Here is a 14473-nt window from a genome sequence, read left to right on the forward strand (position 1 = left end):
CCGGCCCAATTAATATGCTAAGGCCAATTTAAATGTTTTAAAATTCACTGTGTAAATTATTGAAATTGCTTTCACTGGGAACTTCAGATGTTTCATAAAGTGTTTAGGCTCTGATGTCCCGAAGTGATGGAATTTTAACGGAGTAGATTCAAGCTGAAATGGGACACCGTTTCCCATGATGCATCTCTCACTCTGTCTCCTTAACCTTTGGGACATCACCAAATGTATCCTGCTGTATTATACCATTAGATCTCTTTAATCAAGTATGTGTGTACATGTGTGTGTGCCACCCCCCCCCCCCCCCCCCCCCCACACACACACACTCCTACTTGCATACATACACAAACGGGCAGGAAATTATAAAACAGCCTCCATCTGACGTTCCACTGAAGCGCCGGGCGGCGTGGCGCCGATAAAAGTTGGCTTTTCCAGTGACTGCTCTCTGCAAATGAAAAAAAGCCAGCGGTACGAGAACTAACGGCGGCGTCATCGTGGTTACACACGCGTGGCTTCGCCTTACGGTACAGAGGAAGATGGATCTGAGGACTCATTGTTAGTGACATGTTCATTTCTCCACCGTCACTCACCCACCAGAGGCGTCCGCTATCAAAGTGAAGGGACACGGACCCAGCCGCCAAGTCCCTCTCTTCCTCTCTCCTCTTTTTCTCTCTTCTCTCTTCTCCTCCCGTCCTGGAAGGCTCCAATGCCGACTGTTGAATCAAGCGGACGTTAATGTTTAATGTTGAGGTTTTATATCCTAGCGCTTTCTGCCTGCTCCTCTACGGTTCTGTCTAATTTATACTATTGCACTTTGTACGTGGCAGCAGTGGTGTTTAATTCCAGTTCGGAGGGAGTTGATTTGATTTGTCAGAGCAGATGATGGAGGTTCAGAGGTTAAGTGCCATTTTGGCTATAACACTTAATCTGTCCCCCCGCAGGGCTCTCCCCCCGCAGGGTTCTCCCCCCTTCGGGCTCTCCCCCCGCAGGGTTCTCCCCCCTTCGGGCTCTCCCCCGGTAGGGCTCTCCCCCCGCAGGGTTCTCCCCCCGTAGGGCTCTCCCCCCATAAGGCTCTCCCCCTATCAGAGTTCTCCCCCCGTAGGGCTCTCCCCCCGCAGGGTTCTCCCCCCGTAGGGCTCTCCCCCCATAAGGCTCTCCCCCTATCAGGGTTCTCCCCCCATAGGGCTCTCCCCCCGCAGGGTTCTCCCCCCGTAGGGTTCTCCCCCCGTAGGGCTCTCCCTTATTAGAGATGATGATCTGATGGGTGATTGTGTTGACAGTGATATGATATACTGTATTAATCTCTCTCTCCTCTCTCTATCTCTGAGCCAGGCAGCCATGGTACTATGGCTGGGGGTTCAACCTGCCAAGAGGTCAGGCTCTGCTGGACAAGTGGAACCAGATCCCCGACTCCACCGACATACTGGTCACACACTGCCCCCCACTGGGTGAGGGAGACATTACACCTGGGGGACACAATCACGAGACATCACACGTTACACACGTTACATACACACGCACATTCACACACGCACATGTGCGCACACTCAGTGCTTTGATAGACTGTCAAATAAGTAATACTTTTTGAATAATCTGTAATTTATTCCTGTTATCATCCTCGTGTAAATATCTACCCACACTTACATACACATTTGCATAACACACGCACACTTTCACAGCCCATCTCCCGCTGCAGCTGGGAGATGCTCAGACGAGTGTGTGTGATTGATTTCTGTGGCTGCTGCGTGGCGTCTCGCCTCTAAACACAGGGAGTTATTTTCCGTTCAGTTTAGCCAAGTGTCTCCAGCTCCCCTCTCCTCATAAGCCACCGGCATATGGAGCAGCTACAGCGGGCCACTAATGCCTATTAGAGGGAGAGACAAAGAGAGGGATAGAGAGGAGGGGGAGAGAGAGGGAGAAAGAGGTGGGGAAGAAGGAGAGAGAGCGAGAGAGAGGAGGCTGGGGAGGAGAAGGAGAGAGAGGGAGAAAAGGGTAGGGGGAGAGTACAGAGTGCGAGAGGTGGGGATGAGAGAGAGAGAGAGACAGAGGGAAAGAATGAAGAGGACAGAGGTGTGAGGGAGTGAAGAGAGAGATGGACAGAGAACTACAGAGAGAGCGTTGGTCTAGAGAGAGAGGAAGAGAAAGACACAACAGGAAAGCGAGGGGCTAGACGAAAAGTGACCGAGTAAAAAGAGAGAGGCGCAGTTCGTTCGCACTGCGGCAAAACCCGTCGTCTTTTATGGGGCGCGATAAAGCCATGGAACGGAGATGGAGGAGAGGAGGAATATGGCCTCTTTTTATCTAGCGCTGAGGAGGAAGTTACACAGGAGGAACAAATCTGTATGAAAGCTGTTTACTCACCAGCTGCCTTAAAACAAGCAGAGAATTAGTTGAGTGTCCAGAAATGGAGACAGAGCCATTACTCTTCACATCACAAAAGTCTCCACGGACTTGTAAAGTAGCCCAAAGTGATTTGAGTTTTTTTTGTTTGTTGCTGAATTACATTTACTTATTTCGAGCTTTTCACTAGATTTCAAAGCACTTTGTGTCACCCCATCTACCACCAATGTGTGCATGGCACAAGACCAGTCCTGATAGTGTTTCTATAGACTCAGCGGTATGCTTCCTATAGAAGTGACACTAAATCAGTCTCTCTCTCTCTCTCTCTCTCTCTCTCTCTCTCTCTCACCCGTGTCACATTGTGTGTAGGGTTCCTGGACTGGGTTCCTAAGAAGATGCAGCGGGTGGGCTGTATGGAGCTGCTCAACACTGTCCAGAGGAGAGTACAGCCCAAGCTGCACGTGTTTGGACACATCCACGAAGGTACACACACACACACACACTTTCATTCTGTATAAATGAGGTTTCTCATACTGCTACACAAGCCTACATGTTTAGATTATCGATCTTGTAGCACAACGCCTTTGGAATGCGCCATTATGACTCGTTTATGGATTCTTGCCACAAGGCTGTATTTGATTCTATTAAAGGCATACATTATGCCTGGAAGAGGTACTGCAGCGTCTCATCCAGGCCAGGGGGGACTGGGAGGCCTTCTCTCCAGGCTGAGAGATTCTTTTTTTGGGGTTAGCAGGTCAGCGTGGGTCCCCTGGAGCACCATGGCCCCTTCGGAGAGGACCAGATTAGTAACTAGATCAGATTCACACAGGGAGGAACAGGCCGGATTTAGCCCTGCGTGTGGATCTGAGCGACTGAGATAGATTGGGAGCAAGGAAGACGGGAGAGAAAAGGAATTGTAGCTTTTGTCATTTGTCACACGTTCTTTACATCAGACCGGTTCATTCTGAGTGATCGAAAAAGGCCAAAAAGTATCTCACCTGTAAACCATTTCCTACATGTCAAACCCAGATGCAGTCGCCGCTGTCAGTGTGAAATGTGGAGAGTTGTGTCAATAAAGGGAAATGTAGAGAGAGTGTAAAGAAGTCAATGAATAAATGAGTGGTACTGTCAGTCTGTCTTTCTCTCCCTCTCTAACAGTCGTCTCCCCTCCTCTCCCTCCTCCAGGTTATGGTATGATGACAGACGGCACCACCACGTTCGTCAACGCCTCGGCCTGCACCGTCAACTTCCAGCCCATGAACCCGCCCATCGTCTTCGACCTGCCCAATCCCACCAGGACCACATGACTAGAGAAGCCCCGCCCTGCTGAGCCCCCCTCCAATCAGGAGCCAAGTGGTGGGAAGGCAGATAGGTGAGGGTGGTGGGCAGGTGTTGGTGGAGTACTGTATATAGTCAGGGCTCTAACGGATTGCTGTGTGTGTGTGTGTGTGTGTGTGTGTGTGTGTGTGTGTGTGTGTGTGTGTGTGTGTGTGTGTGTGTGTGTGTGTGTGTGTGTGTGTGTGTGTGTCCAAGTCTCTTACAGACGATGTGTGTGTCTAAAGAGACAGGCGCTGTTGCCAATCCTCACTTGGCAAATCCATCGATGTTCTTTTATATACTGTCATTCCTTTATTTCAACAAAAGCTCTTACAAACGCGAAGGTAAAAGACAGACCCCAGATGCCTCGTCTATCATATGAATATGTCAGCATTAGTCTGTAAATCTTCTGTTGCACTTCTACTGCACTGACAATCTGACCTGGCTGTCAGGTAGAGAAGAGGACAGGGGGAACTGTGTCTGCTGTGTCATTGTTTTTCTCTCAGAAGAAGACACTGGATAACTCTCATTCTCTCCTTGCTTCCTCATAGAGGACTCTGTTAAAGCCACCAGTGGAAGTGGCTCATTGGCGACGTTTTGACATTGTGACAGTGTGGTCCACCGTTCATTTGAGACCTTCCCTGGGGAGTGATTGAACACTTACCAGTAGGGTTTCAGAACATTAACCCAATGTCCATGTTTGACTTTGTGGAGCTGTTTGCCAGCACAGAATGGATACCCCTGACAGTACTCTGATATCACACTTCCTGCACTGAAGATTAAAACACTGCTTTCCCCTCATCCCTTTTTCTCTTGATCCCTCTTTTCCTCTGCCCCTCTAGTTTCACTCTCTCTCTCTCTCTCTCTCTCTCTCTCTCTCAGGCCTTGGGCATGGTGGTGTGTGTGTGTGTGTGAGATCAAAGTGTGTGTGTGTGTGTGAGAGAGATCAAAGTGTGTGTGTGTGTGTGTGTGAGGGCAGCGGGAGGTCTCTGCCACGGGCTGTGTGTGAGTATAAGTGTCAAACGTGTTGACACCACTCCCCTGGGTCTCATTACAACTCTCAGTAAGCCTCTTAACCAGGGGAGAGGGATCTCTTCTCTTCCTCTCTTCCCTTCTGTTTTTTCCCCCTCTCTCCTTTTCCCCCCCTCCATCCCTCGTTGCATGTGTAATAAGCTCACCGTCTCATCCCTGGCTCATGTGCCGTGATCCTGACAAGTTTATTCCGAGGTCACCGGCTGAGAAGTCTGCAAGATTTGGATTCCTGGTACGGAATACTGGAAATACGTAATAGCCAAACGGAGCGGATTGGCTAATGTGTTCGCTTCCGACCCTGTACAGAAGCAGCGGTGTCTGGAATGTTCTCGCTGCTCCATGGTGCCCTTTCTGGGAGAGATGTATCACGGGAATGAACTTTGAACTCTTAGTGGACCAATGGATGACGATGAGGTGTAGGCCTAATGTACCGTAACTGGTCAAGAAGTCGGAACTGTACATCTACGTCACGTCATTGTAAAAACATGTTAGCAATCAAGGAGTACTTCAAATGTTGGTAAATATGTGTGTGTTGTTAAAAAAAGAGCCAGTGCAGAAACAATGTTTACATTTTATTCTAAGTTCAGTTCTTTCTTGTATAGGCTAATAAATGCTTATTACTGTATATTAATATCTGCACTATGTTACACTCTAAAAAATGCTGGGTTGTTTGGTTGACTCAACTCACGAGTTGTTGTCTTTAAAAACTTCAGGGTTATCGATGCTGGGTGCTGGGTTATTGCTGCCGGGTTATTGAGTTATGACCCAGCGGGTGTCACAGTTGTCTTCAGTGAAATAGGACCAAGGCGCAGCGGAAGTATGGATACTCAAAAAAAAGGAGTAGAGCATCCACTTGAAACAAACAAAACAACAAACAATACTCACAACAGCAACAGCGTTGCAGGCTCAAACAAAACGCAGCAGTGCACACAACAATTCCCCACAACCCCAAAAGGCAAAGTAGGCCACTTATGTGTGACTCCCAATCAGCCACAACCCTCTACAGCTGTGCCTGATTGGAAGTCACACGGCCAAAATTAATGAAACAACACAAACACACAGACTCTTCTGCCACGTCCTGACACAACTACACCCTCTACTGGTCAGGACGTGACAGTACCCCCCCCCTTAAAGGTGCTAACCCCGGAAGCACCTTTAAAACAAAACCCAAAAACAAAAACAACCCCAAACAACAAAACAAAAATTCCCCACTACTAAAGGGAGGGAAGGGAGGGTGGCTGCCGTCAACGACGGCACTGTGCTACACCCCCCCTCCCCAACCCACCTATATCAGGAGGTGGCTCCGGTTCTGGCCTTTCCTGGCAGTCGGGCAACTCTGGCAGTTCGGGGCATTCTGGCCAGTCTGGCAGCTCGGGGCAGTCTGGCAACTCGGGGCAGTCTGGCAACTCGGGGCAGTCTGGGCAGTTTGGCAGCTCGGGACAGTCTGGGCAGTCTGGCAGCTCGGGACAGTCTGGGCAGTCTGGCAGCTCGGGACAGTCTGGGCAGTCTGGCAGCTCGGGACAGTCTGGGCAGTCTGGCAGCTCGGGACAGTCTGGGCAGTCTGGCAGCTCGGGACAGTCTGAGCAGTCTGGCAGCTCGGGACAGTCAGGGCAGTCTGGCCACTCCGGCGGTTCAGGGCAGTCTGGCCACTCCGGCGGTTCAGGGCAGTCTGGCCACTCCGGCGGTTCAGGGCAGTCTGGCCACTCCGGCGGTTCAGGGCAGTCTGGCCACTCCGGCGGTTCAGGGCAGTCTGGCCACTCCGGCGGTTCAAGGCAGTCTGGCCACTCCTGCGGTTCAGCGCAGTCTGGCCACTCCGGCGGTTCAGCGCAGTCTGGCCACTCCGGCGGTTCAGCGCAGTCTGGCCACTCCGGCGGTTCAGCGCAGTCTGGCCACTCCGGCGGTTCAGCGCAGTCTGGCCACTCCGGCGGTTCAGCGCAGTCTGGCCACTCCGGCGGTTCAGCGCAGTCTGGCCACTCCGGCGGTTCAGCGCAGTCTGGCCACTCTGGCAGTTCAGCGCAGTCTGACCTCTCTGGCGACTGTTGACTGACGGGCAGCTCTGACGACTGTTGACTGGCGGGCAGCTCTGACGACTGTTGACTGGCGGGCAGCTCTGACGACGGTTGACTGGCGGGCAGCTCTGGTAATGGTTGACTGGCGGGCAGCTCTGACGACTGTTGACTGGCGGGCAGCTCTGACGACTGTTGACTGGAGGGCAGCTCTGACGACTGTTGACTGGCGGGCAGCTCTGGTGATGGTTGACTGGCGGGCAGCTCTGACGACTGTTGACTGGCGGGCCGCACTGACGACTGTTGACTGGCGGTTGGTGCCTGATTGGAAGTCACACGGCCAAAATTAATGAAACAACACAAACACACAGACTCTTCTGCCACGTCCTGACCCAACTACACCCTCTACTGGTCAGGACGTGACAGCGGGTCAGATCAGAAGACAGGAGGCGTAGTTTAGTAGGGGGGTGGCTTTCAGATACTGTAGTTCTGTTCAGCCAGCCATGAGAGTAAATTACATTCCTGTTCATCTGTTCTGTTGCATAGTTGTCACATATTAAGGTCGAACATTTAACATTTTGTAGCTTCAATGACGCTTACAGAAGTGTATAAGTTCCCTAAAACCTATGTAAATCCCATTGTTGGGATACAATAAGGTGGTATACCTTATAATAAATAATCTTAATTTTTTTCTTTTGGAAAAGTTTTTATTGTCACAATTCCTTTAAAAGCAGCTCATATTTATATTTTTACATCATTTATACACATAGAAACGGCATGAAGGCATAAAACACAGCATTTGATTGTTACATTTAAATTTGTTAAAAAGTACATGTTGTTGAAACCAATAAAAACAACCATGAGCGAAAGTACTTTTCATTGTAAAAAAACATCAAATCTGTAAAAGCCATTTAAAATGTGTACAAGTGGTCTAAAAAGGCAAAACATTTTTAAGACATGAAAAACATGTTAAAAAGTCACTTGTTAAAAGCTGTCTTCGGTCTTTTGTACAGGAGCGGGGTGAGTCCTTATCAAACTTGCCTCCTCCTGCTCTTCCGAATCAGTCATCGTCCCGTCCTTCGGGGCCCAGAGGAGATGCCTCCCCTAGGTGCATCGCCCTAGGCGCCGCAGCGCTGTCAGGCCGTGGCCGCGGGGACCTTGAGTGTTGTGGGGGACCCTTCACCTGGGGTCGAGGCCCCCTTCCTTCTGTACCACCCCAGGGCCTCTGTGGCTACCATGGCCACTGCCTGGGGGGTGGTGTCGACCTGTTTCGCTACCAGCAGGTTGCGGGAGGACCACAGCGCTGCCTTCAGACACCTGAGGGTGGGCCAGAGCTTGGTGAAGGCCTTTGATGGAATAGGCCTTCGGCCCACCCCATACAGCACGAGCTGGGGCGTTAGGTCCTCCCCTGCTGGCAGACACGAGGAGATCAGGGGGCCTACTTCCTTCCACAGGTCCCCGGCGGCTCTGCACTCCCAGAGCAGGTGCCTCACCGACTCTTCTTGGCCACAGCCTTGTCGGGGGCACGCGGATGTCCTCGCCATGCCCGGGAGTGCATCATAATCTTAATATTACAGACGAATGTGTGAAAAACATGTTATTGACATTTTAATTTGCAGTATGTACATTTACGATGATGAACAGGAATGACATTTACTCTCACGGGTGGCCAATAAGATCTAGCTGAAAGCCACGCCCCTAGTAAACCACGCCTCCTGAAAATAACCTAAGGATTACGTTAAATAAGACCCAGCTTCTAGGTCAACCCAGCATGAGAGTCAAAAATACCCAGCTGATGGTTACATTAACCCATGTTTGGGTAATCCCAACTACCCAACATGTTGGGTCATTCATGCAACCCAACGGGCTTGGTCAAAATAACCCAACATGTGTTCTGTCCACTATTTAACCAACGCTAAATTGGGTTGTGTTTAGCCTATCATTTTTTTGAGTGCACGGGGTGTCCGTGTAGCTATTATTAACTCTTTCATGTTGTCAAGCAGTTGTCTGCGTAAAAAAGGGTAACATTTTTCTTTCGAAAGAACTTGTGAATGAGCGTCCTTCCTCTGCTCGTCTGGAAGCCTTTGGTTGGCTAGCTGAGCTCAAAGTGTGGTTAGCATAACATGACAACATCCCTGTTTGATCTCTCTCTGCTCTCAGACATTATATATGAGCATCCCCTCTGGCTATGTTTTATTCCCAGGGTCACTGGGCTTTCACTGCTGTTCTGCACATTGTGCTAGCTGGGCTACGTCTTAATGGGGCAGATCAGTGGGCTGTTGTAGGAATAGGATAGAGTGTTTACAGATAAGTGCTTGTGAATACTGTATGTGGGTGTATACCTGTGTGCGATTGTGTGTGTGGATAGAGCCACAGGGTAAGCATCCTGAGAACATGCTTGGGGGGGGGGGGGGGGGGGGGTCTGTATCATCGTACTTTCTTTTAAGGATTTCTGCGGGGGAAAATGTCTGTTTGTTTTTCGCCATTTCTTACTATTCTCTTTCAACCATAACTTTGAAATGTCTCACTTTTTATGCACTGTGCCTCAATAGCTGTATTCTGTATTTCCTGTTTTCTTTGAAAACTCAGAAGTTTTGCCGTTGTATTTCTCGTTCGTTCCTTGGGGCATGCTGTTCTGAATCTAATAACTTTTGATGACAATCTGCTTGTATTGTATATCATTGTTACCATTGTTTGGGATATACTAACTATTGTTTTTTTTATTGCTTTAATGATGTACAATATTTTTTCATGTGAAAAGAGAAAAAAATCCAACCATTTTAGAATGGTATTGTATAATGTGTTGCCCCTGGAGACAACTCTGTAAATGTAAAATACCTTTCTTAAAACTACCTGCTTCTGGTTTTCTGAGAGATTATCTACACAAATTTAATTAAACCTTATCTGTGACCAATGGATCATCCCTCCTTTTCTTCCCCAAACTCTTTCTTTGTGTAAGTTTTCCTTTTTCCTGGCGATTATTTGAAAAAAAATTCAACTTGGCTCTTTTGCACCAATCAAACGTATCTGTGTCTCATATCAATTATGTGGGCCGGGACCAGAGGTAATTTCCAGTGTCTAAACCTGAGTTCTTCATGTCTCATTTGATAGCTTGGTTCTTCCACACCTCTGCACATTCTAATGAGAACCCTCGTTCAAATAATTACAGCAGTAATCCCAGAGGAGATGGGGTAATTTATTTGCGGATGGTTTTTCGCTTTACACCATTATTACAGTACCTTTCATATAGACTCCCATCTCCTCTCTCTCTCTCTTTATTTTCCTTCTATCCATCCCTCCCTCTCTCTCTTTGTCTGTCTTTCCACGGTCTCACACTCCATCTCCATTGCCCCCTTCCGTTTCTCTCTCTCTCCATCTTTCTGTAGATTATTTAAATAATGATATCTCTCTCTCTCTCTCTCTCTCTCTGGGTTCTGTCTTGCAACGGTGATGCCGTCTATCTCATGAATGACAAATGCCCTCTCCTTCTCCTTGTCATCCATTTCGTTTCCCGTCAGATGAGAACAAAGACAGTCCCCTGCGTGTAGCAGCATCCGTACATCATCCAAAAGCACTTTATTTGGTTGGGTTTGGTTCGGAAAGCAATCAGTATCATAAAGTCACACAGCAGAGAGATAAATCGGTATACTAGAGGGAGAAAAAGCTGTAGATATGCCAGGGGAAGATATTGGGAGAAAACCCTCAACAATATATATTTTTCATAATACATCACTTTATATGTTTTAATTTATATGACATGATTTTGTAATAATTCGGTGTATCCCTCCTTCGCTCAGTGGTGCAGTAAAATGATAGCGATCAATATGGGCTGATTTATCAGTGATAACTAGCTAAACCTTCACAGGAGCCTACAGTTGGGCCCTAGTTAGAGGGCAGAGGTTAGAGGTCAGTGTAGGAAGCCCCGTAGGAAGTCTTTGTAGGAGATCTTCCCCGTAGTGTTCTTGTCAAAGATAGAGGTGAGGTGGAAGAATTCCTCCTCGGATAGGTTCACTATGAACTGCCTTAGCACCTGTAGTAATACACAATCAGGATTATCTGCTGTGTGTGTGTGTGTGTGATTGTGTGACTGTCACGTGTGTGACATGTTATTAGTCTACAGCTTTTTAAATAATGGTCAAACAGTAGATTGTTGGACTATACCTTTCTGAATTCCTTGATGGAGATTTTGCCACTGTGGGTGTGGTCGAAGGTAACAAAGTTTTGCCTCATGGAGCGCCAGGACTGCTGGACCGGGTCATAAAGCCTCAGCATGGTTTCCACACACTGTCTACTGAAAACATCCACACTCATCTGGACCACAACCGGACCGCATCAGGACCACACAGGACCGGAGAAGACCAGAGAGGACAGAGCAGAGTTAACAAACACCTAAAGTAATCATTCCGATGGTGATGTCGCTATTTTGTACACATTAAATGATGAGTTTAACTCCGTAAAGTAGCAGTTCTATGAACTTGTTCTGAAAGACCGTTCCAGCATTAAGCACAAAAGGGGTAGACTCCTTGCTCCGGCCACATGCTACGCCACGCCCACGGACGTTAGTTTCCTCTCCGCTATGAGTCTGGATCTGAGTACCTCCCCGACTCTTCACCGAATGCAAACATATTCTGGGCTGTCTGATTGGAACACACATGGGTACAGTTTGATTGGTTAAAGACGATCCTCGTCACCACAAACGACTTGAATGACGGCAGTCTCAGACTAATGTATGTGGCGGACGACAGAGCAGCAGCAGAATCATTTAGTGTGAGTCGTCAGGCTAGGTCTCTGATTTATCACACAGATGGTTGGTTTGGTTAGTAGATAATGAGGGTTATAATTGTGAACCAAAGCCAGTACGAGAGGGGGTTTGGATGGTTTGCAGCTCGCAGGTTGCCAGACAAGCTCTCACCCACTCACTCTGGTGAGGCTTGGGGCCCTGCTTAATGCTAATGTTTAGTAGCCCATTGGGCGGGGATCTTCTCCAACCTGGCCACCCGCGTGTCATTTTTTGAAGCTTTTATTAACATACCTCATTGTGCCAAAAGCACACAAATCACCAAACTTGACAAATATGGTTGTCAAGGAGACAGCAGAGAGCCCGAGGGTGGGAGAGGTCCCCACTGAGTATACACAATCTGGAAACCCACCACCACCCCCTCGTTTTACTTTACATTCCCACTCCCCGGACACCGTCCCCAGAAAAAGGGACAGTTAATGAGCCAACAACGGACCAGAGAGAGAGAAAAGAGTAGTATGATAAAAGAGGAATATAAAATATATTTTTTCTCTCTCTCCCCAAATACTAATTTACCACAGTTCCTGCAGTAAAAACATTTATGTTCATACAGCACCGTGTTGACAGTATGTTAAACTGGGGTGTACAATACCAGTGTAGTAGGGAGAGGTAGTTAAACAGGGGTGTACAATACAGGTGTAGTAGGGAGAGGTAGTTAAACAGGGGTGTACAATACAGGTGTAGTAGGGAGAGGTAGTTAAACAGGGGTGTACAATACAGGTGTAGTAGGGAGAGGTAGTTAAACAGGGGTGTACAATACAGGTGTAGTGGGGAGAGGTAGTTAAACAGGGGTGTACAATACAGGTGTAGTAGGGAGAGGTAGTTAAACAGGGGTGAACTAGTGGGAGAGGTAGTTAAACAGGGGTCTGCAATACAGGTGTAGTAGGGAGAGGTAGTTAAACAGGGGTGAACTAGTGGGAGAGGTAGTTAAACAGGGGTGTACAGTACCGGTGTAGTGGGGAGAGATAGTTAACCAGGGGTGAACTAGTGGGAAAGGTAGTTAAACAGGGGTCTGCAATACAGGTGTAGTAGGGAGAGGTAGTTAAATCAAAATCAAATCAAATCAAATTTATTTATATAGCCCTTCGTACATCAGCTGAAATCTCAAAGTGCTGTACAGAAACCCAGCCTAAAACCCCAAACAGCAAGCAATGCATGTGAAAGAAGCACGGTGGCTGGGAAAAACTCCCTAGGAAAAACTCCTGAGAAAGGCCAAAAACCTAGGAAGAAACCTAGAGAGGAACCAGGCTATGAGGGGTGGCCAGTCCTCTTCTGGCTGTGCCGGGTGGATATTATAACAGAACATGGTCAAGATGTTAAAATGTTCGTAAATGACCAGCATGGTCAAATAATAATAATCATAGTAATTGTCGAGGGTGCAACAAGCACGTCCGGTGAACAGGTCAGGGTTCCGTAGCCGCAGGCAGAACAGTTGAAACTGGAGCAGCAGCATGGCCAGGTGGACTGGGGACAGCAAGGAGTCATCATGCCAGGTAGTCCTAGGGCTCAGGTCCTCCGAGAGAAAGAAAGAAAGAAAGAAAGAGAGAATTAGAGAGAGCATATTTACATTCACACAGGACACCGGATAAGACAAGAGAATACTCCAGATGTAACAGACTGACCCTAGCCCCCCGACACATAAACTACTGCAGCATAAATACTGGAGGCTGAGACAGGAGGGATCAGAAGACACTGTGGCCCCATCCGATGATACCCCCGGACAGGGCCAAACAGGCAGGATATAACCCCACCCACTTTGCCAAAGCACAGCCCCCACACCACTAGAGGGATATCTACAACCACCAACTTACCGTCCGAAGACAAGGCCGAGTATAGCCCACAAAGATGTCCGCCACGGCACAACCCAAGGGGGGGGCGCCAACCCAGACAGGAAGACCACGTCAGTGGCTCAACCTACTCAAGTGACGCACCCCTCCCATGGACGGCATGGAAGAACACCAGTAAGTCAGTGACTCAGCCCCTGTAAAAGGGTTAGAGGCAGAGAATCCCAGTGGGAAGAGGGGAACCGACAAGGCAGAGACAGCAAGGGCGGTTCGTTGCTCCAGCCTTTCCGTTCACCTTCACACTCCTGGGCCAGACTATACTTAATCATAGGACCTACTGAAGAGATAAGTCTTCAGTAAAGACTTAAAGGTTGAGACTGAGTCTGCGTCTCTCACATGGGTAGGCAGACCATTCCATAAAAATGGAGCTCTATAGGAGAAAGCCCTACCTCCAGCCGTTTGCTTAGAAATTCTAGGGACAATTAGGAGGCCTGCGTCTTGTGACCGTAGCGTACGTGTAGGTATGTACGGCAGGACCAAATCGGAAAGATAGGTAGGAGCAAGCCCATGTAATGCTTTGTAGGTTAGCAGTAAAACCTTGAAATCAGCCCTTGCCTTAACAGGAAGCCAGTGTAGGGAAGCTAGCACTGGAGTAATATGATCACATTTTTTGGTTCTAGTCAGGATTCTAGCAGCCGTATTTAGCACTAACTGAAGTTTGTTTAGTGCTTTATCCGGGTAGCCGGAAAGTAGAGCATTGCAGTAGTCGAGCCTAGAAGTAACAAAAGCATGGATTAATTTTTCTGCGTCATTTTTGGACAGAAAGTTTCTGATTTTTGCAATGTTACGTAGATGGAAAAAAGCTGTCCTTGAAGCAGTCTTGATATGTTCTTCAAAAGAGAGATCAGGGTCCAGAGTAACGCCGAGGTCCTTCACAGTTTTATTTGAGACGACTGTACAACCATCCAGATTAATTGTCAGATTCAACAGAAGATCTCTTTGTTTCTTGGGACCTAGGACAAGCATCTCTGTTTTGTCCGAGTTTAAAAGTAGAAAATTTGCAGCCATCCACTTCCTTATGTCTGAAACACAGGCTTCTAGCGAGGGCAATTTTGGGGCTTCACCATGTTTCATTGAAATGTACAGCTGTGTGTCGTCCGCATAGCAGTGAAATTTAACATTATGTTTTCGAATGACAT

At 48.1% G+C, this 14473-nt stretch overlaps 1 protein-coding gene across 2 annotated transcripts in view; it reads left to right on the forward strand.

Moving 5' to 3' along the window:
• LOC115198790 (metallophosphoesterase domain-containing protein 1) overlaps window positions 1–5533 on the forward strand; it is a 42540-nt gene extending 37007 nt beyond the window's left edge. The window contains exons 5-8 of one of the 2 annotated variants that reach the window (XR_003879293.1): window positions 1330–1445; window positions 2707–2820; window positions 3523–3709; window positions 4206–5533. Coding sequence is in view for 1 of the 2 variants with exons in the window: in XM_029761068.1 (XP_029616928.1) it covers window positions 1330–1445; window positions 2707–2820; window positions 3523–3644 (352 nt within the window). In the remaining variant the exon portion in view is untranslated. Of the gene's footprint in view, window positions 1–1329; window positions 1446–2706; window positions 2821–3522 lie in introns of both variants that reach the window. The other variant, XM_029761068.1, reaches the window with a different exon arrangement.
• The last annotated feature ends 8940 nt before the right edge of the window (window positions 5534–14473 follow it).

The sequence above is a fragment of the Salmo trutta genome, chromosome 8 (assembly GCF_901001165.1).
Source record: "Salmo trutta chromosome 8, fSalTru1.1, whole genome shotgun sequence".
In the NCBI taxonomy this organism is placed as follows: domain Eukaryota; kingdom Metazoa; phylum Chordata; class Actinopteri; order Salmoniformes; family Salmonidae; genus Salmo; species Salmo trutta.